This window comes from Pimephales promelas, chromosome 15 (genome assembly GCF_988280905.1).
Source record: "Pimephales promelas chromosome 15, fPimPro1.hap1.1, whole genome shotgun sequence".
Classification (NCBI taxonomy): domain Eukaryota; kingdom Metazoa; phylum Chordata; class Actinopteri; order Cypriniformes; family Leuciscidae; genus Pimephales; species Pimephales promelas.
In genome coordinates this window covers 11,824,436-11,847,162 of record NC_142783.1, presented here as the reverse complement: position 1 = coordinate 11,847,162, position 22,727 = coordinate 11,824,436, and the positions used below count along the sequence as shown (strand labels likewise).

Here is a 22,727-nt window from a genome sequence, read left to right as displayed (position 1 = left end):
AAATCCGTTTCCATTGCAGTTTCGCGAAAAAATCCTTTTTCGAATTGCCTGAAAAACCTCCTCATGTGAGCGTAAGAACTTTTTTGCGATAAACGGGAGTTTTTGCGAAATTGACGTGTTTCCATTGAGCGTATTTTCATTTCGCAATTTCAATTTGCGCAAATTGAAGGGTAATGGAAACGCAGCTATTGATTAATCTAGGCTATGCTCTAATCTGCTAAATCCAGCTGTTAGCCATAAAGATGTTAAGATATTGAAGCTGTTTAGAAACACTGTGCATTGCAAAAATTTATATACAAATAAAATTTATTTAATTTGATAAGATCCCCTGCCTAAAAAATAAAAGCTATTATGTATTTTCATGTATGAAGGAAAATTTACTGTGGAAAAATATATATATATATAAATATAATAAATTTATATGTATGTAATTGTATTTTATATATTTCACTCCTCAAGTAAAAATAATGTATATATATATATATATATATAAAATTATTATTATTCACCTTTTTTTCTGAACCTTTCCTTTGGGTCCCCTGGATCCCAGGTTTGAAACCTCTGATCCAGTGCAAGTGTATCAGTTGAGCTTCCTCTAAGGGTTTAATATAGTTGTGCATGTGCAGACATGTTGAAGCTACGTGTTCAAAGAAGCCTGAACTTAATTAACCTGCCGATTTTCCTTCTGAACACAGGTTCACCCCCACCAGCCACAGAGGCACGGAGGAACGCCCGGCGTACGGGAGCATGCCACGACTCAACGAGCAGCTGTCCCATCACGGAAGCCTTCATCGCCTCGACAGCCAACCCAGACACGGCAGCGCGCGGGACCTGAGCGACGCGCCGGCCACTAGCATAACGCACGGATCCAGTATGAACCGCGTGGCGGTGGAGGACGACGGGGCAAGTGCGTAACCCAGAGACCTGTCCTCAGATTTGAGCCTCCGACTGAAACGAGAGGCGTATATATCTGTTGGCGTGGGACAATCCCTGTCCTGTGGGAGCCTGGGAAGCTGTTGACGGACAGACATGTGCTTTGGCAGCAGCAGGGAAATCTGAAACCATCCGCAGGATTTGGCCCATCGGCGGCGCACCTGAGTAACAAGATATGTTTTCTTTGATACTGTGAAGTTCTGTTGGATGAAGTTTACTGCACGTTTCGCCGCGTCAGGATGAAGCAGGACCGGCCGCGGCTGTCCGAGGGGATATTTGCCATTACATCCATCGCTCAACCCTGTTTAAAGAGTTAATGGATCAACGACGCTTGAAGATTCAAAGAGAGAGAGTATCGGTGGTTTTGGTTCTCGTGGGTAGTTTGGTTGAGAAGGATCGCATGGAGAAACGGCATACCAGAGTCCTCACCAACACCTGATGTGCTTTTTCCCAGCCGCTCTACCTCATCACACTCGATATTGCTTCACTCGTCACGTTACACAGTTAAAATGGATTAAAAACAGCGAGCGTGTGTATAAGTGCTTTGTAAATGGAGCTTTTTCTGATGTTGCTTCATGAATATTTCAGCAGGCCATTTCCTCATGCGCTAAGGCCATTAAACATTACATAAAAATGCGTTCTTGAATTTCCGACACGCTTTAAAAGTGAGTGTTTTTGTTTACGTGTTGGATGAGATTACAGTGGTACTCAGTGCCTAAACGTGACTTAGGACCCGAGCTTTGTAAAAGCCGTTTTTCTGATCGCTATTACCGCGTCTGCTGTAGCTTTGCCTTCGGTTTCCCGATTACACTTGATCTTCACGCTTGTCCGCGTAACTAACGAGGGATGATACAGCACTTTAACTGCAGCTATCTGTTGAATGTGTGACAGCAAATCCACTCATAGCGTCATATCAAGATTTCAAATAAAGCTTTTGTTAAAAAAAAACAAAAAAAAACGCTTGGTGTGTTTTGTAGTTCCCCATTTTATTGAAATAGTCAGATAATGAGCTTTCCATGTGAAAAGTGGTGTCCAAACCAATACAAATAACAGTATTCCACCTTAAATACATTTGTGCAAAAAAAAAAAGAAAAAAGAAAAGAAATAGGAAAAAGGTATACGTTGCAGTATGGGGTAATTCATTTTCACATCCCAACCATTCACGCCACACGGTCAATAAAATACAATAAAAATAAAACGAAACAATCCAGCCGTACAGTCCTTAAAACAAGTGATTACACCTATGACATGCAAATCTGTACATAGTCTTACAAAAAGTCGAAACCAAGAAGAAAACTATATGATATGAAGTAGCAATCCACTAACAAGGCAAACGAAATCCTCACGTGAAATGCATGTGAATGTGTCTCAAAAATCTGCTCTCGTTCTAGTCCATTCTACCTACATTGACCGGTTCACACCGATCCAAGAAAACTAAGGCACCTCCCGCTCTATTCATTGCCAAGTAACAGTCCTAAACATCAAACGGCCGTCGTTTCTACAATCTTAAATCCTCCATCATGCAAACATATAATCATTGGTTCTGACATACCTGAGATCATTTCAAACAGGTTTCCTGTTCATGTTAATACCATAACCCTGGCAAATTGTTTCTAACCCGTTACAGCCTTTTTATGGAAAACAACAACAACAACCTGTATTATGAATATTAGTTTCTGTTTAAAAAATGAACATGATCATGGAATAGAGCAAATGCATAACTAAGGTCCCGAGCGATACCGACAGTGAGCGCTTCAATTAAAAATACAACATGTGCCGAGTTTGCAGGACTGGTCCACAGTGAAGGTTTCAACAGTGCTTGCATATAATGAAACATACAAAATGCTGGCAATAGTAGAATGAATAAAACCACAGGTACATATGCACAAACTTTCACTATTTCTCTACTTGGGTGTGCTTCAATACTGAAAGTCCATTCGTTTTTATCAGCAAACAAAAGCTCACTCAAAAAATGAAGCTGTCCTTACAAACCTATACGATTTGTTAGCATTATATTGAAAAACTGTGAACTGCAATGTGTGCAGTTTTGTAATGTCAGCAATCAGACACTGACAATGCAAGTGTAAATATGTATACACGCATACATATATCATTCTGTATTCTTCCATTGCATGGAAAAAAAAAAAAACTGCGTAAACATTCTGCCAAAACATCACTTTCCCAGAAGTTCAATCAAAGCTTGAGAGCAACATGCGGGCGAGTGAATGATATGCATTTTTATATTCGAGTGAGCTTTTCCAAGATGTACAATCATCTGCAAAATTCGTTTTAAAGAGATACTCCACTTTTTTTTTTTGGAAATAGGCTCATTTTACAACTCCCTCAGAGATAAACAGTCGAGTTTTACCGTTTTCGAATCCATTCAGGTGATTTTCTGATATTTAGAAGAATATCAGTTGCCAGACAGTTTCTGGTCTCATTGACTTCCATAGTAGGCAAAAAATATATACTATGGAAGTCAATGAGACCAGAAACTGTCTGGTTACTGATATTCTTCTAAAAATCAGAAAATCACCTGAATGGACTCGAAAATGGTAAAACCCAACTGTTTAACTCTGGGGGAGTGGTAAAATGAGCCCATTCTTAATTTCTTTTCTTTTCGATCTTCTTTCGGAAATCGATCCCTTTCTTAATTGATCAAATCCGCTTAGCAAAAGTGAGCACTAGCGAAAAGTGAACACGTCACACGCGCCCATTAGTGTATGTAAGCGGACTGATGAGGTTCTGTTGGAGTCGTAATGGCTTGACTCTCTAATCTGAGCTATTTCGAGGTTCAGGGATGTTTGATAGATCACCACAGCAGCTTTTACTGTACGCACTTGCTGAATTGGTTTCAATATCAAATGACCTAATCTGCGGCTGGTCCCTGCGGTGTCATCATGAGCTGCAAACCGTTGAAGCCCTTTGAATGCTTTTTCCATGTCACACAAACATTAAATGCTCTGGTATAGCTTACATTACATGTTAATATTCACATGTACACTTTAGGCAAAATTTGGTTCTTGCGAGTTGTGAAAAAAACAACAACCTCAAAACACTGAAAATAAAAACAAGATACTAAAAAGTCTTTGGAAACAGCATTATTGCTTCTGTAACAGAAGCGTGAAGCACAGATCTAGGCAAGAGTAACACACGAACAAGGCTGCAGTGAATCGGTTACATTCAGCACAATTGTGTTATGAGAGTTTGCGTTTAGTGATTTACACGCATCTTGAGTTCTCTTAACGCTGGATCTTGCACGCAATGCAACAACATTCATGAAAAAAGCAGTTTGAAAACATTCGCACATCAGCTTTGTTAAATACCGTCAAACAATTTTACGACGACCTTCTAAATGAAGTTTTTTTTGTATGATTTCAGTGATGAACCCTGCATTCAATGCAACAATTCACACAGTGGCCTTGTGTTATATGCAACAGTTTACACGTGAATTAATTTATGCACAAATTCACTGCACACTTGTGAATCTACACCAATGATTTCACTGCAAGCTTGTTAATGGTATATTCCATGGATTAAATATACATAAAAATGGCTTTACGAAAAAATATTGTTCTCGTTGTGTTTCATGAATGAGGCCCAATACTTTTTTGTAGTGTTCCCTTGCGAATCTTTTCGCCTCGACAGCGGAATTAGTGGAATTACTTGACAAAATAATGCTTCGATTTACATAAAAAGAATTGACGCGGGAAATCAAAAGGAAAGAAGACTCTCTCGAAGCCGATTCACACTTATTTAACAACAGAATAGTGTTATGATTTCATTATATATTATACTCTACTTAAACTCTATTTACATTATTGAACTCTGACCTCTGAAGGTCGGCATGGCACTGGAGGGTAGAGGCGGAGTTATACAGTAGTGCCGCAGCAGGGGGCGCTCTATCTATCGGGGCTCGTTTTATCACACTGATTGGAATGCCAGGAACAGTTTTCCGCGTTAGTGTTTAAAAGTAACATCCCACCCTGTCCGTTAAGACTTTTGAATGCATATTTTTTCCCTTGCGTCAGATGAGGCACACTTGACTACAAACACTGATCGATTCACGTTAAAGCTGTGTGTTTGTCTCTTTGGCCCCCCTCCACACACACACTCTGAGTGGACTGTTCCCCATCCAGCAGAGGAACAGAAACAGTGGTGATGGGTCCACGAAAGGGATGTAAGGTGCGTGTCAAAACAATCACATGTGTAATGCATATGCACACAAACACACACCTGGCCCCGGCGGCGTGTTTGGGAATATGACGTGTAGGGACTGAGCTCATGTCTCCCAGCCCAGGTGCTGGCCGCGCTCCAGAGACTGAGTCTTGCTCTTGTGCGGGGGTGAAGGGCTCGGTGGGCTGCTCAGGTTGGAGCTGTTGGAGGCCGTGGAGTGACGTGGTGAATCTGAATCCTAAAAGCAGGACACAGACATGATGAATAAACAGACTAAATACACTACTGCTTTTTCCTCAGCAAGGATGCATTAAATTGATCATAAATGACAGTAAAGACATTTATAAAGATATAAAACAATGTTCTTAAGCAGCAGATCATGATATTCGACTGATTTCTGAAGGATCATGTGACACTGAAGACTGGAGTAAATTCAGCTTTGCAACACAGGAATAAATTACATTTTAAAACATATTTAAAGGTACACTATCTAATGTTTTTTTGTTCAAAAAATTCACATAATAAATACATCATTAATCTTTCTTCCAAAATGTGTTTTTGTCTTACCCTGATTCACAGATGTTTTATATTTTAGTTTTTTACGGGAAATTAAGTACATGCGTTACTTGCCTGTGTGCGTCTTGTCATGTGCGTGAATAGAGAAAAGCTGCTCTGCAACTTTGACGTGTGTACGGTGTGGGAGTGGCGTAGGTTAGTTGTTACATGGTTGTGGAGATGGTGTCATTATTACTCAGCTGTAGGACTGGGTATCGATTCAGATGTTCAATTTCGATTCACAAGCTCTCAATTCGATTTGATTTTGATCTTTGATTTTGAAAAAATTGATTCGTGGCCATTGAGAATTGATTTTGAATCGACCACATTTTAAAAAACAATTCATCGAAAAATCAATTTTTTTTGCCCAGCCCTACTCAGCTGCTGAGTAAGGCATTTAATTGAACAGATACATTTTCATATGTACTGTAGCTCTCTAACAGAGTTCAATATAAAGCATTATCTATTGTGAAGGTCATTTCATTTTGGCTGTTGTAGCTGTGCTGGAATTTATTTTTAAAGCTACACTGTGTGATTTTTACCCCCATCTAGCGGTGAAAAGGTATATGACCATCCAGTGAATATTAGTTTCTGTTCCTCTCAATTCCGATTTCGTTTTAACTCCTACGGTGGCCAATGTAGTCCAAGATTAACATGGCTTCCAGTTCGACCTCGTCCATGAGTGTTAACTCAAACGTAAACGCGAAATGCGAAGCTTGAATTAACGGGTATGTCCCTCTTTGGCTAATGTACTTTCAAGATGGAGCGACCGTCATTAGAACCCCTTACCCGTATGTATTTTCAATGGCATATTATACACTCACGACAATACTTTATTACTTGAACGAAGTAAATATACATTAATGAGCACATATATTTTTGAAAGAACTAAGTGTTTTTAGCTAAGAATAAACGTACACAGTGTAGCTTTAAGGAAGTACCGCATCTATTAACGGGTAAAGCTACAGTGACATCAAAAGTTAAAGAGTACCTTTAGGGGCAAAATAACAGCTGACCATTTTAACCCATCTCCAATGCTCAAGGACAAATACTGTAACTACAATATAAATATATAAAAGTTAGAACAAGTGTCTTATTTTATTGGCTGAAAATAAGACACTTTGCACAACATTTACTCAAAATCCACTAAAAAGACCTGAAAATATTTGTTGTCCATTTGCTCGGCCGTTGGTAGATTTTGGATCTGCCATGCAGAAACATGTATTGGCTGATGTAATGGTATAAAAATAGACAAACATCAGCCGATTAAAGAGTTCATCACTAGCTGGAACAACCACGACAAGAACAACTCCTCTACACAATATAAGTGGATGTATAAAAGGTGCTATGCAGCACATTAACGCAAGCAAACGCTGAACACTTCCACCACCTACACAGATCAAACACGCTTTCAATGCGGAGACAGCTCAACTAACCCATTTCCTCCATATGAGGTGGGAGCTACAGGGTTCAGGGTCATGTTACCTTTAGCTTACTAAGCAGGGTCCTTAAAGCCCTTTTCAGATCAGGGGTCTTCTCTGTGGGTGACACTCCCGGACACTAAAGAGTCACACACAGCACTCACACATCATTATACAATCAACGTGCACAAAGTCAAACGTGGAGCCGAGGCGCAAACCGTGTGTGTGCAGGTGGAGTGTTTGCAGGTCAACACCTCAATCTGTGGATATGGTGCCACTTCACACACTCAACACATGCATATAGCGTGAGAAAGAGAGGATGGAGACCCTTCAAATACATTTTGGTGTGTGAAATGCAACGAATGCCTGTATATTGGTTTTAAGGGATTATATAACACACTAGTTCTAGTGCTCTCTATTGAGATTTAGCTGTGATCAGCAGCGCACAAAAAGCTGCAGGAGTGAAACTTTTACCTGTTCTGATCAGTTTGGAGGTCGAATCAACATGTTAAATCAACATTCACAAGAACAACACACCATTGAGGGGTAAATACCCCTTTACAATTGAAATCACATCGGTCTTGTCATTCAGACATTTCCACATGACTATCTCTAGGGTTGCAGAAAATCTATATTTTATCAATAAAGAACCTTATTTTTAGCAATAAAACCTTTAAAGCCCCCTTTTTTTCCACATTATTATTTGCTTGCTGTTTTTTTCTTTAAATGTCAAAGTTAAAAATGAATATGTAAAATACTTTAAGAAACCAATGCATTAGGAAAAGAAGCCACTGACCTCTCTGTCAAACTGGGAGAGAGGGGCGTCACTCCCGCAGTCCACGCCCCCTCCGGATGAGAGCGAGCCTTCAGAGGGTGATGTCATCTGACGTTTGGTGGAACCGTAGTTTCCAACCGAAAAGTCCCGTCTCATTGCGCTGCCATTTTGAGCGGTGGAGCCTGGGATATGGGACACAGCCATAAACAGATCCTTAAGACATTTGCCGGGTGTCCACACTGCTTCATCATAACTGTGTCTTTAACAGACAGCTCTGTTGCTTAGATACACGCATCCTGTCAGCGTTTAAACTGCAGTCAATCATCCTGTCACAGTTAAAATCCTCCACCGTTTCGGAGAGAAATGTAGAAGCATGTTGATCTGCCAGTCGTTGGTCTTTCATGTGGAGAACTCTTTGTGTGTTTGCATAATGATGCATTGAAAAGTTAGTGACCTATTATATCTTTAGAAATGTTCACAATGCTGTTACAAATTAAACATAATGTGGATAACATTGAATAAATATATTTTTGCAAGGTTAGATACTGATTATTAATCACTTTTATTCGTGTTTGTAGTTCTAATCGAATCCTCGTCCAACACTCAATGGGTTGTGGGCAATATTAGCCATTAGAGCGAGCACGGATCTGCACTTTTCTAGCTGGGAAAAGTAGACCATTCCGGGTATCTTTGGAATAGTCATTTCAGCATACTACGATTTGGGACTACTTCTAATTTCTAATACTATTTATGACGGATTTCATACTATTTATGAAAAATCAAAGTTGAGTTTGATAATTCAAAAGACAGTTTTATAGTTTATAAGAGTTTAAAAGTTCACAAGGAAGTGAAGAGTTCAGATGCAAAAGCCTCTAAATGCCATTTGAAATTTTCTTCTTTAATGATGATTTTTATCAAACTTGTATATTTAAGTTCAGTAATTTCACTTAAAAGAAAAGAAAAAAATTTCAAATGGCATTTAGAGGCTTTTGCATCTGAACTCTTCAAGTTTAAAAATTCAAAAGACCAATCGCCCTTAAGAACAAGAAGACCGAAATATTTCTGACCATATGTACACTGCACTATATATCTTTTTCTATGTATTTTTTATATATATATATATATATATTAGGGCTTTCAGTTAAACGCGTTATTAACGCAAACCCATTTTAAATTAGAATATTAGTGTGCAATTGAACACAGTATATGCCAATGTTGTTTTCAATAAAAAACATTTGCACAAAGCAAGCCGATCCACTTTTCCATGTTGATAAGAGCATTAAACTGAGAAAAAAAAAATGGGACAAAAAGAGGAGACATTTAGAATAGATAAAAATCAATTACGATTAATCGCAAGTTATCTATGACATTAATGTGATTAATCGCGATTAAATATTTTAATCGTTTGACAGCACTAATATATATATATATATATATATATATATATATATATATATATATATGCCAAAAAATTTGTTTTAGGGATATTTCCTATAAAACCAGTTAATTTTCTACCAACAGTTGAAACTAAAAGCAAAAGTTTTTTCTTGAGTCATTCTTATCCACATATATATATATATATATATGAGTATGTTTTAGTACTCACGTGTGCCGAGACCACTGCTGGCGCTCATAGATCGGCCCGGTTCAGGCCTGACCTTGCTGATGGAGGGGATACTGACGGATGCTCCCAGGACACCACGACTCTCCTGAGCGCGCACATTCTGAACACCCCAAACACACAGTGGGCAGAGAAAAACATTATTATTACTGATATCAAACAATAAATAAATTCACAAAAGCTACAAATACACCAATGTCACTGTAAATTATCTTCAATTATGAAGCAAAGGGAAAATTAAATCATTTTCTCACTTTTTTCTCCTCACAGTTTTTCAATAAGATTCATAAAACCAGCAGTATACACAATATTTTGTCATTTAACAAAACCCATTAAATGTAAAGTTAAATTTGTGGTTTTTAATGTGGTCTGTTAGCATTGAGGTCGTACCTGGTTTTAATCCTTAAAGGTGTAAAAAGCCATTTCAGAGAAACACTGTTGATATTATAAATCAACCCAAACAAACAGCAGCCACCCAACAACCCTTTATTGCTCCGCCCCCAAAATGCACAAACACGCAAAGAGTAGATGTCTCTTTATCATAGCTGAAGTGAAGCAATGTAATGCTTTAATGACACTCAAAACTGTCCTGTTACTATAGCTAATTACAGCACATCTTGGTTCTGTGAAATGAATCAAAACCAGTGTTACTCACATACAGAGCAGAAACAACTCATCGGCGGCCATTTTGAGGCCTTCCCGCTTAGGTCTCTCCAGCGCTGGAAAGCTTTTCTAATATAAACGCTGGTCCTAAAGCTCTCGCCTGATCATAACCCTTCTTTTTCACTGATATTACTCTTTTGTAATGTCTCTCAGTCATCTCCCTTTCTACAGTCTTTCTTCAAATCTCCCTCTTGCTCCCTCTTTCTCCTCCCCCATTATGAGTGGACACGCCCCCAATTGACCTATGGCTAAGCCACGCCCCCTCCACTCACTCGAGTAAACAGTCAACATTCAGGGACAGTAGGAGACATTTCACAGGAGGCAATTGGTGATTTTTGGAGACAGAAAGATTATATATCATCTCGAAGTCACCTGAAGGGCCTTAACCGTGCATTGGAGGATTATATTAATAATTTTATTGTTGAGAAGGGCGATGAAAAGCATCAGCTCCAGGCAAAAATGTACAGGTCACAGTGTAAACGTGATAAACCGCATATCGTTGCCATCACCGTTTGGTGCTACAGTATTTACATGAATCATTCAGCACAACATTGTTAACATTTGTTATCTCGGTTATTTACAGATACATTAATGAAGTTAAGTGACATGATGTACAACGCAGCTAGAAGCCAACATTAAAGTTTTCTAATGTTAGGCTTAGGGCTGTCGCGGTTATGGAATTTCCCTTGCGGTAATATTGAGTGGCTCAATAGCGCGATATGCGGTATTACCGCCATTTATTTATTTAATTTATGTTTTTGTTGCTATATAAATAAAGTTTTCGATGTGGACAAAAACGAGGACATTTTCAGTAACCATTGTAACCGAAACTAAACAGCGTCTACAGTATGCGCATTGAAAGACTTTCACTCAGCGCGCATATTGTTATGACAACGGACTTTGAGCGAGTCATTGAACCGTTCATTCAACGAACACGTTTAAAAAAGCTAATTCATTAAAAGAGATGTAAAGAAACAATATGTTAATTATTTTTAACATTGATGTTCAACTTTTCAAGGCTCAGCTGAGCAGCAATGCGTCGTATAGGGCAGGCAACGCTGAAGCTGATGCTTCACTTATTAGAGACCCATTGATTCTATGCATGACTCACTGATATTATTTCCCCGCGCTCGGGATGCTGACCAGCGTTGCTGCTGACGCGCATTTATGGGAAAATACCCGTGAAGAGAACGTTAAAATGATGATGCAACAAATATTTCAAAGACAGACTCAGGTAATTGCACGCGCTCTGCCGATCTCTCTCATTCACTGTCTGTGTGAAGCCTGTAGGCTACACATCACCATGATAAACAGTCTTGTTATCATTATGAAGTCGTTTAACATTCAATACACATGCATTAAGTTCAAAACAAGAAGGGTATAGCCTTATAAAAAAAAACGTGAATATCGCGGTTGCTGCGGTTACGTGCAATCCTCTGCGGTTGACTTGTCAGAAGCGCGGTACTACAATATTGCGGTTACCGCGACAGCCCTAGTTAGGCTAACGTTAGCCTAACGTTATGTTACAGATTTTAAGGATAACGTTCAAATGCGTTGTTGACTTAACTTAGATCAGATGTAGACATCCTTGTTTAATTTATCCACGTTTAGTTGGTGTTGTCGTCTACTGACTAACTTAATCCAGAGCAGACACTTATCTCGGCTGAGATTTGGCTTGGGAAAGGGTAAAAAATACACACCGTCAGCCTCTCTGGAACCTGTGTCGGAGTTGCATGTACCCCATGCACACCGTTTGACCATTTTAAACTTAAAATAACAAGAAAACACGACTGAAAAGTGACTAACTGCACTGCATTTCATTGGACGCGGAAGCAGAGAATGTCAGAGTGTATCGGGTTAGCGGCGCACATCGCGTTTGAGAGCGTGGCTTAGCCATAGGTCAATTGCTGATTGACTACAGGTGTGTTGTGGTGCTCATCCCAACCACTTTTAACAGTGTTTTGCTTACTGTACCTTTAAAACTAAAAAAAAAAATAAAAATAAAAATAAGGAGGACGATGATTTGGCATGCAGAGCAACAGATTGTCAATTTGTGACACAAGCAGACAGTCTGAAAACAGACTGAGGGTGAAAGTGAACTAATGCATGTGGGAATAGATTCAGAAAACAGATGGATGGATTGAGTGTGTCTCTCTCTGGTCCTACCAGAGAGCAGATGGAAGCAGGGGTCCCAGGGGCGGAGCTGAGAGACAGGGAGTGGGAGGAGAGAGGGGAGGAGTCCCGGGACAGGAAGTTGTCAGCAGAGGTGAGTGTCATGTGATAGACATGCTCAAAGCTGGTAGGGGTGGAGATGAGGTGCAGATGAGGAGAGGGGAGAGGAGAACCGGGCTACAGAAGGAACCCAAGAGGAGCAGATATAGAGGGGTGAAATGGAGGAAAAAGAAAGAAAAAATATAGATGCATGCAACAGTTTCCTGCTCGATAAGAACAAGTTGGTGACAAGTCAATGAGATAAAGTCATTTAAAAGACAACATGAAAGCAAAATTGACCTATTTACTTCCTAAAATGTGTATGGCTATATAAATTGGCCATGTAACGTGACATTACAAAAGTCAAATGTGGTTTTATGCCATCTTTTAATCAAGCTCATCTATAAAACTGAAATAATTAACAGCTCATGCTCATTAAAACAGCTCTTAGAAACAGATGGATGGAGGCGTAGGATCTGAGAGGTGACGTTCTCCCTGCTGTCAGAAGCTCCTACCATTGGCAGATCTTTCAGGATCTGGATCCCATCTCCCGGGCCCATATGAACCACATGGTTGAAGTTTGTTGGGTTTGAAATTAACTTGTTCCTCATTTCTGGGTCTCTCAGCATCTCCCTGAAGAGCACAAACAATGCAGTGAGACTCAGAGCATATGAATACCCTCTCAACACTAGAATAATTCAACAAATTGCAAACAAGAAACTTGGATTAGTTGCAAAGAATTACAATGCTGAAACTATAATGAATAATTTTATTTATTTTTATTTTACATGGAATTTTCACAGATAAACTTGCACCGATACTAAATTTAGCAGATACAGATTATTTAGAGGAAAAGAAACTCCAAACTAAAGCTGTAAACTATACAGGGAACCTTCTCATTTGGTACATTACTATACTATTAGAGGTTAAAATTACTATTATATTCAAATCCTATTTGTAACTTAATGCTAAACTAAATAATTACACATAGTGTAGTTTTCAAAAAACACTTTAAACTAAATATATAATTAACAGTAAATAAGCTCCTCTCTAGTGTTTTTTATTGCTAACTAATGAACTGTGAACACTGGATAACTGGTAAATGCAACATTAAGTGACACTTTACAAGCTTTTTATTGACGTCTTTCCGCGATTGAAACACTAATAAGATATGAACATTGTATTGTATGCATTGAAATCGCTTGACAGAGAGCAAAACTCTCAAGCGCTCAGTCAGAGTGTTCAGCGAGTGAAAATATATCAATGCTAAACTTATACTTCGCCTCTAACACACACACACAGGCGTGTAAAAACTAGAAATGTATTATCTAATGCTAGTGATAGACATTATTTAGCTACATAGAAAGAAGATTTAGTTGCATTGTAGAGGGTTAATATAGTAGATATGGCAACCCTGGCTTGACCTACAGGTGATTCATAGGGTCAAATGTTAAAGAGCCTGCTTCAACATTGATCTTTTTTTAACTGTTAATGTGTTATTGTAGAAGAAACGTTTTCTTCACACACAGTCAAGGTTTTCCACCCCCCCGACTGACACAATATATTCAGCCTGATCATTGGCTGTTTTTAAACAATTGGCAGATGACCGATTATTGACCGATACATTGGTGCATCCCTAATAGACTTGCTACTGACCTCATAAATATGTAAATAAGAATTTTAAACCAGGGAAAAAATCATCATGAACAGTGTGAAACATGAAACTTATTTTTTTCCTAGGATTTAGAATGATCTAAAAATGAATAATTTCAAGTGTGAAAAGCCCATAAGAGTTTCCTTTAGAAGTCATGCTGGTTTAGTGTTGCTAGGCTTGAGCATCACCTCCTCTGCAGAGCTCTCTCCTCCTCCGGCACGCGGAAAGAAAAGCGGCGTTTGCTCGTCACACTGCGCACCATCTGTTTACGGCTGTTATCAGATGTCTCTGGCACCACCAGCTCATCTCCCTCTGCACATCATCACACAGTACACAAAGCATTAAACACATTACACAACACATTTAACGCTCACTATGAAACGATAGAACAACAAACGTCTGTTAGGATGTAAAAATGTGTTAAATCATACGCACGAGTTTAAAGGAGTAGTTCACTTTTAAAAAAACTTTTGCTGATAATTTCCTCACCCCCATGTCATCCAAGATATCCATGTCTTTCTTCAGTCGAAAAGAAATTAAAGTTTTTGATGAAAACATTCCAGGATTTTCTCCATATAATGGACTTCAATGGGAACCAAACTGTTCAAGGTCCAAAAGACAGTTTCAGTGCAAACTGCAAACTGTTCAAAGGGCTTTAAACGATTCCAGACAATGAATAAGGGTCTTATCAAGCGAAACGATTGCTCATTTAATAAATAAATAACAAAGTTTAAGTTTTATAAGCTCAGATGCTCGCCTTGCTCTGTACTGCGATGCGCGTTCGTGACTCTCTTGTTCAAACTCGTTCATCAAAATGAACAAATCTTTTCTCGAGTCAACTCGTTCATTTCGTTCATTGAATGAACCAAATGACACGAAAAGATTCGTTCATTTTGATGAACGAGTTTGAACAGGAGAGTCACGAACGCGCATCACAGAACAGAGCAAGGCGAGCATCTGAGCTTATAAAACTTAAACTTTGCTTTTTTTTTTTTTAATGAGTGATCGTTTCACTTCATAAGACCCTTATTCATCGTCTGGAATCGTTTAAAGCCCTTTGAACAATTTGCAGTTTGCACTGAAACAGGATTTTTGACTTTGAACTGTTCGGTTCCCATTGAAGTCCATTATATGGAGAAAAATCCTTGAATGTTTTCATCAAAAACCTTAATTTCTTTTCGACTGAAGAAAGAATGACATGGACATCTTGGATGACATGGGGGTGAGTAAATTATCAGCAAAAGTTTTTTTTAAAGTGAACTACTCCTTTAAGCTTCCTATTCACAAGATGCTACATATTAAGCCAATTCGTTACATTTTAACAATATGAAATCAAAATCGACCCCATTTTATTTTTAATGTTCCTAAACCTTAAGAAAACGATGTTTGTGTGAAAATGCATTAGGTTTCTCTGCCGTTGAAACAACTTTTCACTTTCGTATCTTTTATTTCCTACTGAATATGCATAAATACGTGGGGCAGGAATATTCGGAGTCCTGGAGGAGCAGCAGGAGCGAGAATCTCACCCGCTGTCTTGTTTTTAAAGTAGATGAGCCGTACGGTCTCCAGCCCCAGCAGGTTTAGAGAGCCATCAGCGTTCAGAGGATGAACCTGCAATGCAGGAGACACACAGCTCATTAACACACTGAACTTTCATTTACCACCTGCTTCTACTATATTTTATTCCAAAGCTCTTTTTTATGATGTGGTATTATTGAAGATACGATGAAAAATGTACATTTTTCAAAGGCATCGTTTGAATCCAATCCATAGTGTTGACGTCGAATACATCCACTGCATTCTCGCTATACACTGACAGATAAGGTGCATTATAACCTGCGAAACACAAGTCACAGAAAACAAACAAATTATCCTCAGCATGCCAACGTCCCAGGACATCTTGTACAAATTATAAGCACAACATCCACAACTATTATATAACTATGAGCACATAACTATAACAATGCACACTCTCAACTTGAGTGCACAAAATATCTAGCGTAAAATAAGGTCATACTATTTACATAAAATATAATATAATATATATTATATTTAATATATAAATGGGTGATATGACTAAAATCACAATATTACAGTAATAAAAAATATACAGTAATAAAAAACTAAATACAAGCATAATATGAGAAATAAGAAACTAAATACAATCATAAAGGAAAACTAACTACAATAGAACAAATACATAAATGAATTAGATCTCCCTGAAATAATTAGAAATAATACTAGGCTACATAAAGGCTACATAAGCATAGAGCAATGAGTTCTATTTCACAGCTTATTGCACTTCAATGATCTAAAATCACTTGTTTTTAAACCACTATATTATACTGTACATATATCAATTATATTATAAAAACCATTTTAGCAATAATATCTTTGCCTTTTTTTTAAGAAAAGATAAAATGTTGTAATATGATACATTTCAAGTGCAGTAATTTCATCCAATTTAGTTGATTGGTACTATCACACTGTAAACAAAGTACACGCAAGCCATAATAATCAGAGCAGAAAGACCAAACGTCACTCACGGCATGAGGTGGGCTTAGCCGGCCACATCAGTTCCTGTTGTCGTGAACGTCTGCCCTGGCAGTCCACATACACGCCGATGCTGTTAAAGCACAAGAGCAGCTCTTTACTGGAGATCTCCACGAGGCAGAGAGCGTCCAGGCTCAGTTGCTCGATGAAGGCCAGGGTGTGATCGTCAGGGTGAAGGAGGCTATTGACCGCTCCGTCCCCCTGAAGATTGTAGCGCAGGAACCCGGACTGGAAGCCCACGCAAAGCTTGTCGCCCTGGAGACCCATCCACTGCACCGATCCTGGGACGATGATCTCCCGCAGCTTCCGGTGGCGTGTTTTGCTCTTGATGAGCTCGTAGATGATCACCTTGTCAGGTTTTTTCATGGCCACAAAAAGCCATGTGTGAGATCCGTGTCTGATTGTACCCGAAACCAGAGTTTGGCAGCCTTTGGTCTCCGCTATTTTGCAGAATTCGGCATCTCGGTCATCTAGGGCCGTCATTGGGTAGAGTCGCACGTGGCCGTTTCGACCGGATATCACGGCAATCAACTGTTCCGATGGGATTAGCTCAATTTGATGGACCTTCTTATCTCCTACCTTGATAATCTCTGTGAATAGGAATATATATAAACAATACGAGGCTTTGTATTAACATCAAAGAATGCAGTAAGACGTCTAAAAATACAGTGTAAACACAACAGGTAAGTACAGTAAACGCAGATAAAGCTTTTAATTACACTTACCGTCTTTGGTAACATGAATAACGTACAGCCCTTCCTCATTGCCCAAGGCTATCCTCTCATGATCTGTGGATATATAGAAGTGTAGTTAAAATAAACAGAGAGCAGATTGATAAAGCTACGCTGGATTGAGTTGGACTTGTGCGGACCGGTTCTTAAATTGGTGTATTATTAAAGAGGATTTTTCTTGCTCTCTGGAAGTATGAAGTATAATTAATAAATGTTATAAAAATTCAGCAGTATACATCTTTATATATTTGATTAAATAATATTATTTTACACACACACATACTATAATTGTATTTTTAAACATCATTATATTATTAAATACCATTACATATGTACGTATCTTTAGAGCATAATATATAACAGAATAGAATATATAACAGAACATAACAGAAATGTAATATTTTCTTCCATCTCGTGGATTGGTTCCATTATTCATGAGAGCACCACGACGCATTAAAAAAAGGTGTTTTTTTTGTGCAAACAAAGCACTCGGGTCATGTCATAAAATTGAGGTTAAACCACTGGAGCTCTCAGATTTCATTAAAAAAATCTTCATTTCAGAAGGACCATCACCCCCTTCATGAGTCTAATTCAAAGAATTTAATGTGTAAGAATGAACCTATTACCAAGATTTCCATTTTTGTTCCAAGCTCTCTCAACAGAAATGACAAAAAAAGCCATTTTTAGAGTGGGACAAAATGATTTCTGAATTTATGTATATATATAGTATAACATTTTTGGGTGAACAATCCCTTTAGCATATGATCACTCCCATACACAAAGCGAGCAGATATCTACTCATTTCACATGTGAAGAGGTTAGCCAATCATATCAGAGATTATACAAATATGGAAGTCTTAATGATTGTTATGTAATAAAACCTTGACATTAACATTATAAACCTACAATTATGGGGATGTGGTGGATTGTACCTATAATAGCAGCAGCTTGTGTGGTTTTGATGAGAGGCAATGTGCTGTCATACGCTTCTTTAGGGACGTAAACGAAACGTTCTTTGAGTTTGCTCTTCTTCAAAAGGCGGTGCAGCTCGTTCAGCAGGCCAACCCACTTGGTTCTTTCCTGATCGCTGTCGGCCAGGATCAAGATGGAGCATTTCTTATTGCTGGATGAGGAGAGCTGTGACGCTGTCACCTGCAGGAGAGGAAGAGGACAACAACTTCATATTTTATCACTAAACACAGGCACAAAATAATTTGATTAAATTACAGTACCAATATGAACTTCTGTAAATAAAATATTGTACAATCATGTTCAACTCACCCTGAAAATACAGGGAATGTCCTTCCTGTTCGCATGAATGACATCTGATGCCAAAACTGAGCTAACTGAAAATTCCTCGTCCCTGCGAACAAAGAGAACGATTTAGAAGTCATGCAAACGCAGTCATTAGTATCAAAGACAGGACCAGATGTTTGTTTTGAAGTTCTCACTGACCTCATGTCAATAACCTGGTTCACTGTGACACCAGGCTGAGCAGCTTTGCCCTCTGGGAGATCATACAAGAAGAGTTTGAAGTCACAGACCACCGCGATGGACCTCTGCCACCCCTTCTTCACACCTAATGGTTTCGGCACCTAAAAGAAAATATCAGAATTAGTTCTTCAAAACTGTCCATCTTAAACGGATAGTTCACCCAAAATCAGAATTCTGTCATTATTACTCATACTTATGTCATTCCAAATCCGTAAGACTTTCGTTGATCTTCAGAACACACATTAAAATCATTTTGATGAAATCTTAGAGCTTTATGTCCCTCCATTGACATCTATGCAACTACCACTTTCACACTTCAAAAAGTTAACACTAATCCATATGAATTGAGTGGTTTAGTCCTCTTTTTTTGAAGAAACTCGATCGCTTTATATGATAAACAAATTGAATTTAGGATTTTATATGTAAACTTTATGTGCAGGAACCAATGAGGTTCATCTTTGTGTTACGCAGCACGTTTGAGCTTCCACAGGAACCAATGAGGTTTGTTCTCCCACGTCAAGCAGGTTCGTTTGAGCTTCTGTTTATGTTCGCTGATCAATGTGTATATGTGAATATAAAGCGATCGAGTCTCTTCAGAAAATTTGGAAACTGCACAAAAAGTTTTCTCGTCGCTTGATAAACTTATAATTGAGCCGCTGTAGGCACATGGAATATTTAAACATTTTCTTTAGTGACTTTATGGGCCGTCAAGTGCTAGTCCCTAAGGAAGTCTATGGAGGAGTGATCCAGCTCTCAAATTTAATAAAAAATATCTTCATTTGTGTTCCGAAGATGAACGAAAGTCTTACGGGGTTGGTACAGCATGGGGGTGAGTAATTAATGACTCAATTTTCATTTTTGGGTGAACTAACCCTTTAATTTAGTGACAGACTATTTTTAAAACATTATAGGTTGAAATAATAAGTTAATCCTGGTCCATCTTCGAGGAAGATAAAAACGTAATGTTTATCTGCTGATAGTAATATTAACAGTAATAGTTTTGATTACAAAAAAGTGATGAGGATTTAAACTAAAGCTTCTAACCTTGACGTGGCCCTCATAAGCTGTGCCGATGCCCTTCTGGGGGTCGATACCCAGCGGTCCTTTGGTTTGATCCGGTGGGATCGGGCACACAGCAGGAGCTTTGTCCGCACACGTCACATGACAGGAGAAATTACAGACTGCAGGAGGAGGAGAACAAGGTGAATGCCAATCTTAACGTCATTTACAATTTACCATTTCCATGACAACCTCAGCTGAGCCCTTACCTTCACAAGTACAGCCTTGCCGAATGATTCCCACCATTAGAGAAGTACACTGGTTGCACTTAGTGGCCGTATTGAAGGTCTTCACCACGAATTGATGGGCCTTTGGCTAAAAAGAGCAAAATTACAACATATTACTAAATATAAGATATGTTTGACTGGCTGATATGAAAGTAGTTGTAGAATGTGAGGAAAATGAGTTACTTTAGGCGTGCTGTGACCAGAGCTGCTGTATCCTGATCGAACGGGTGTTTGAGCGCCTCGTTGTGGATGATCTACCTGCTGGAAACATAGTCACGGCTATTAGTCACAGCATGCTAACAGCCTATCAGAAATGTTAAAGCATCGACTGCACAGTCTCTTTTTCTAAATAAGTAAAGCTTTGTTCCAAAAACCTGCTCAGCTCCCTACCTAGACAGCCCTATAAAGGCATCTAATCACATGCTTCTGACCACATCTTATGTCTGTATTGGATAAGGCAATCCCTGAATACACTGCAACAAGCTCTGTGTTAAGTTTCATCCAAAATGGCTTTGCCCAAAATGAGTTTTAGTGTTGCTAAAGGGCTCAGACAATGTGAAGTCACCTCTTGAGACTCCTGCAAATCGCTGGTAGTTGAGGGCGAGCGAGAGTGTGACGTGACCTGGGATCTTCCATCTTCCTCCCGGGATGGTGTGTTGGACAGGCTGAAGTTATCGATGGAATCAATCTATTGAGAAGGTTAGAGAAAGGAAACGTTTAGAGAACCGATCCAGCTGTACTATGAACTATGAGCAGCAGATGGAGAGCAGCATAATGCAGCTAGACCCAAGACATGCCTGCTAAACATAACAACTGACTCTTTGAAAAGACATCATGCACATTAGCAGCATTTTGACAGGACGGACTCAAACAAGACCAAGACAACATGTCAAATATGCTTGACAGGAATCTCAGAAATCTGAAACGCAAACACCTTCACAGTTGTTTAGAAACAGCAATTATATGCAAAAGCGAGTTAGAAGTTGAGTCATCCAAACCTCAATTGCTATTGCAAGATGAATGGAATAAAATGTTTGCATACAGTATGTTTTAGCTACAGAAAGTGTCAGTTTGCAGTCCAAATGCTCATGATGAGGAAGAACCGAGGGGGAATTGACCCTGAACGTGACAGAGAAGCATGTGCACACATGTGCACAAAGACCCTCTGGGAAGTGTGGATATGTCGCTTCTGCCATGCAGTAGCAGACCGCAGACATGCATCAAAGTCACGCAATCAAACCAACAGAGATGAACCACTGCACCAAACACAACAAAAGGAGCTTACAGGTCTGCCTTTGCCTGATGGCCCACTGGCAGTGGAGCGCTTCATCACAGACAGATAGAACGAGAGAAATAAATAAAGAGAGACCAAACAATACATGAGCACAGAGAAAAGGATTTGCACGTTTACTCCATTTTAAAATGATGGTCTCAAAAGCCCAGAAGTAATAACCGAGAACGTATTTCAGCCAGTTATTTAATCCACAGTAAAGACAGAGAATATAAGAGGAAACAAAAATATCAATAAATCATTATTTTCTGATTTACAAATGAAAAAGCAGACAGAATGAATTCATCTTATAAAGTCAAAAATGCTGCAATTTCATTCAAACACCTACATCGAACTGATCCACGGCGGAGGTTGGAGCATTGAGGAAGGCCAGGAAGGAATTCTGGGAGTCTTGGTGCTTGACCCCTAGAACACATAACATGACTTTAATGTCCCATACAAAAAACATATACACCATGAAAAATATCATTGATTGATTTCAAATGATCAGGCTTTTACCTTTAGACAATCGCAGATTCTCAGTTTCCAGTTTCAGCCTCTGGATCTCTGCCTGCAGGTCCTCGTTCTTCTTTTCCAACTCTTCCAGCTTACTGTGCAGAACAGAATCAGACACAATGTAATGACCATAACCTGATTCATTTACCAATATATGGCCATTTTTAAATAATCAATGCTGGCCACTGGTCAATTCACTTTTTACTGAATTATTAGTATCAGTGGTGGGCCGTCAAGGCCATCTCTGGTGGCCTAAATCAGAATGCACTTTAATATATTTTTTTCCATGAATGAGTGTTAAATTATTCCTAATAGTCCCTTCTCTTAATTTCATACTTTTCTCTTGGTTGTGCTGCTTCCAGTAGTGTATGTTTATGTTAGAGTTTTTATCCAATTATATTTCTGCCATAATGTGTTGCCAAAGCCAAAGAAATCTGCCCTGAGGCGTTCAGAATCAATAGTGCAGGCGCCTGTAGCTTAAATAAATGGCAATGCAACTGTTGTCAATCAGATAATCAGCCAATCAGATTTCGATTTCAGTCACGGAACACTATTCGATCTGTCCCGGGTAAAAACAGAACCAATTGACTGACTGCAATGTATGCCTTGATTTTGAAGGCAAAAGTCCCACTGATCTCATTGATTTTGTTCAAAAAACTGTGTGAGAGCATGGGTCAGCTGTACACATCGTCATGTTTTGCGGTGACTGTCCCTGTGTCCACTGTTTCTGTCGACCGGACATTCTCAGCACTAAAGTGAATTAAAACTTACAGTACGCCAGAAATACGACAAAACAGACTTGACTTTCAGCATTAGCCTCGATTGTGATGGAAAAGGTTGTTGGGACTCAACCGCACAGATAACCTGT

The 22,727-nt window shown here is 38.9% G+C and overlaps 2 protein-coding genes across 6 annotated transcripts in view; one reads left to right on the top strand and one right to left on the bottom strand.

Moving 5' to 3' along the window:
* The window catches only part of fzd3b (frizzled class receptor 3b), a 41,028-nt gene extending 38,468 nt beyond the window's left edge, over nt 1-2,560 (top strand). The window contains exon 7 of the mRNA XM_039681820.2: nt 696-2,560. Within this exon, the coding sequence (XP_039537754.2) occupies nt 696-915 (220 nt within the window). The 3' untranslated portion in view covers nt 916-2,560. The remainder of the gene's footprint in view (nt 1-695) is intronic.
* A 2,548-nt stretch (nt 2,561-5,108) lies between these two features.
* cdc42bpaa (CDC42 binding protein kinase alpha (DMPK-like) a) overlaps nt 5,109-22,727 on the bottom strand; it is a 97,144-nt gene continuing 79,525 nt past the window's right edge. For 2 of the 5 annotated variants that reach the window (XM_089120138.1, XM_089120139.1), the window contains exons 20-38: nt 21,863-21,954; nt 21,693-21,769; nt 21,359-21,397; nt 20,639-20,761; nt 20,257-20,334; nt 20,056-20,161; nt 19,832-19,968; nt 18,749-18,888; nt 18,575-18,656; nt 18,226-18,445; nt 17,288-17,350; nt 16,556-17,152; nt 15,748-15,845; nt 15,536-15,620; nt 14,198-14,321; nt 12,871-12,988; nt 9,467-9,584; nt 7,882-8,042; nt 5,109-5,347 (exon numbers count right to left, since the gene is read on the bottom strand). In XM_089120138.1, the coding sequence (XP_088976264.1) occupies nt 5,216-5,347; nt 7,882-8,042; nt 9,467-9,584; nt 12,871-12,988; nt 14,198-14,321; nt 15,536-15,620; nt 15,748-15,845; nt 16,556-17,152; nt 17,288-17,350; nt 18,226-18,445; nt 18,575-18,656; nt 18,749-18,888; nt 19,832-19,968; nt 20,056-20,161; nt 20,257-20,334; nt 20,639-20,761; nt 21,359-21,397; nt 21,693-21,769; nt 21,863-21,954 (2,590 nt within the window). In that variant the 3' untranslated portion in view covers nt 5,109-5,215. Of the gene's footprint in view, nt 5,348-7,149; nt 7,225-7,881; nt 8,043-9,466; nt 9,585-12,310; nt 12,494-12,870; nt 12,989-14,197; nt 14,322-15,535; nt 15,621-15,747; nt 15,846-16,555; nt 17,153-17,287; nt 17,351-18,225; nt 18,446-18,574; nt 18,657-18,748; nt 18,889-19,831; nt 19,969-20,055; nt 20,162-20,256; nt 20,335-20,638; nt 20,762-21,358; nt 21,398-21,692; nt 21,770-21,862; nt 21,955-22,727 lie in introns of all 5 variants that reach the window. The other 3 variants (XM_089120142.1, XM_089120140.1, XM_089120141.1) reach the window with 3 other exon arrangements.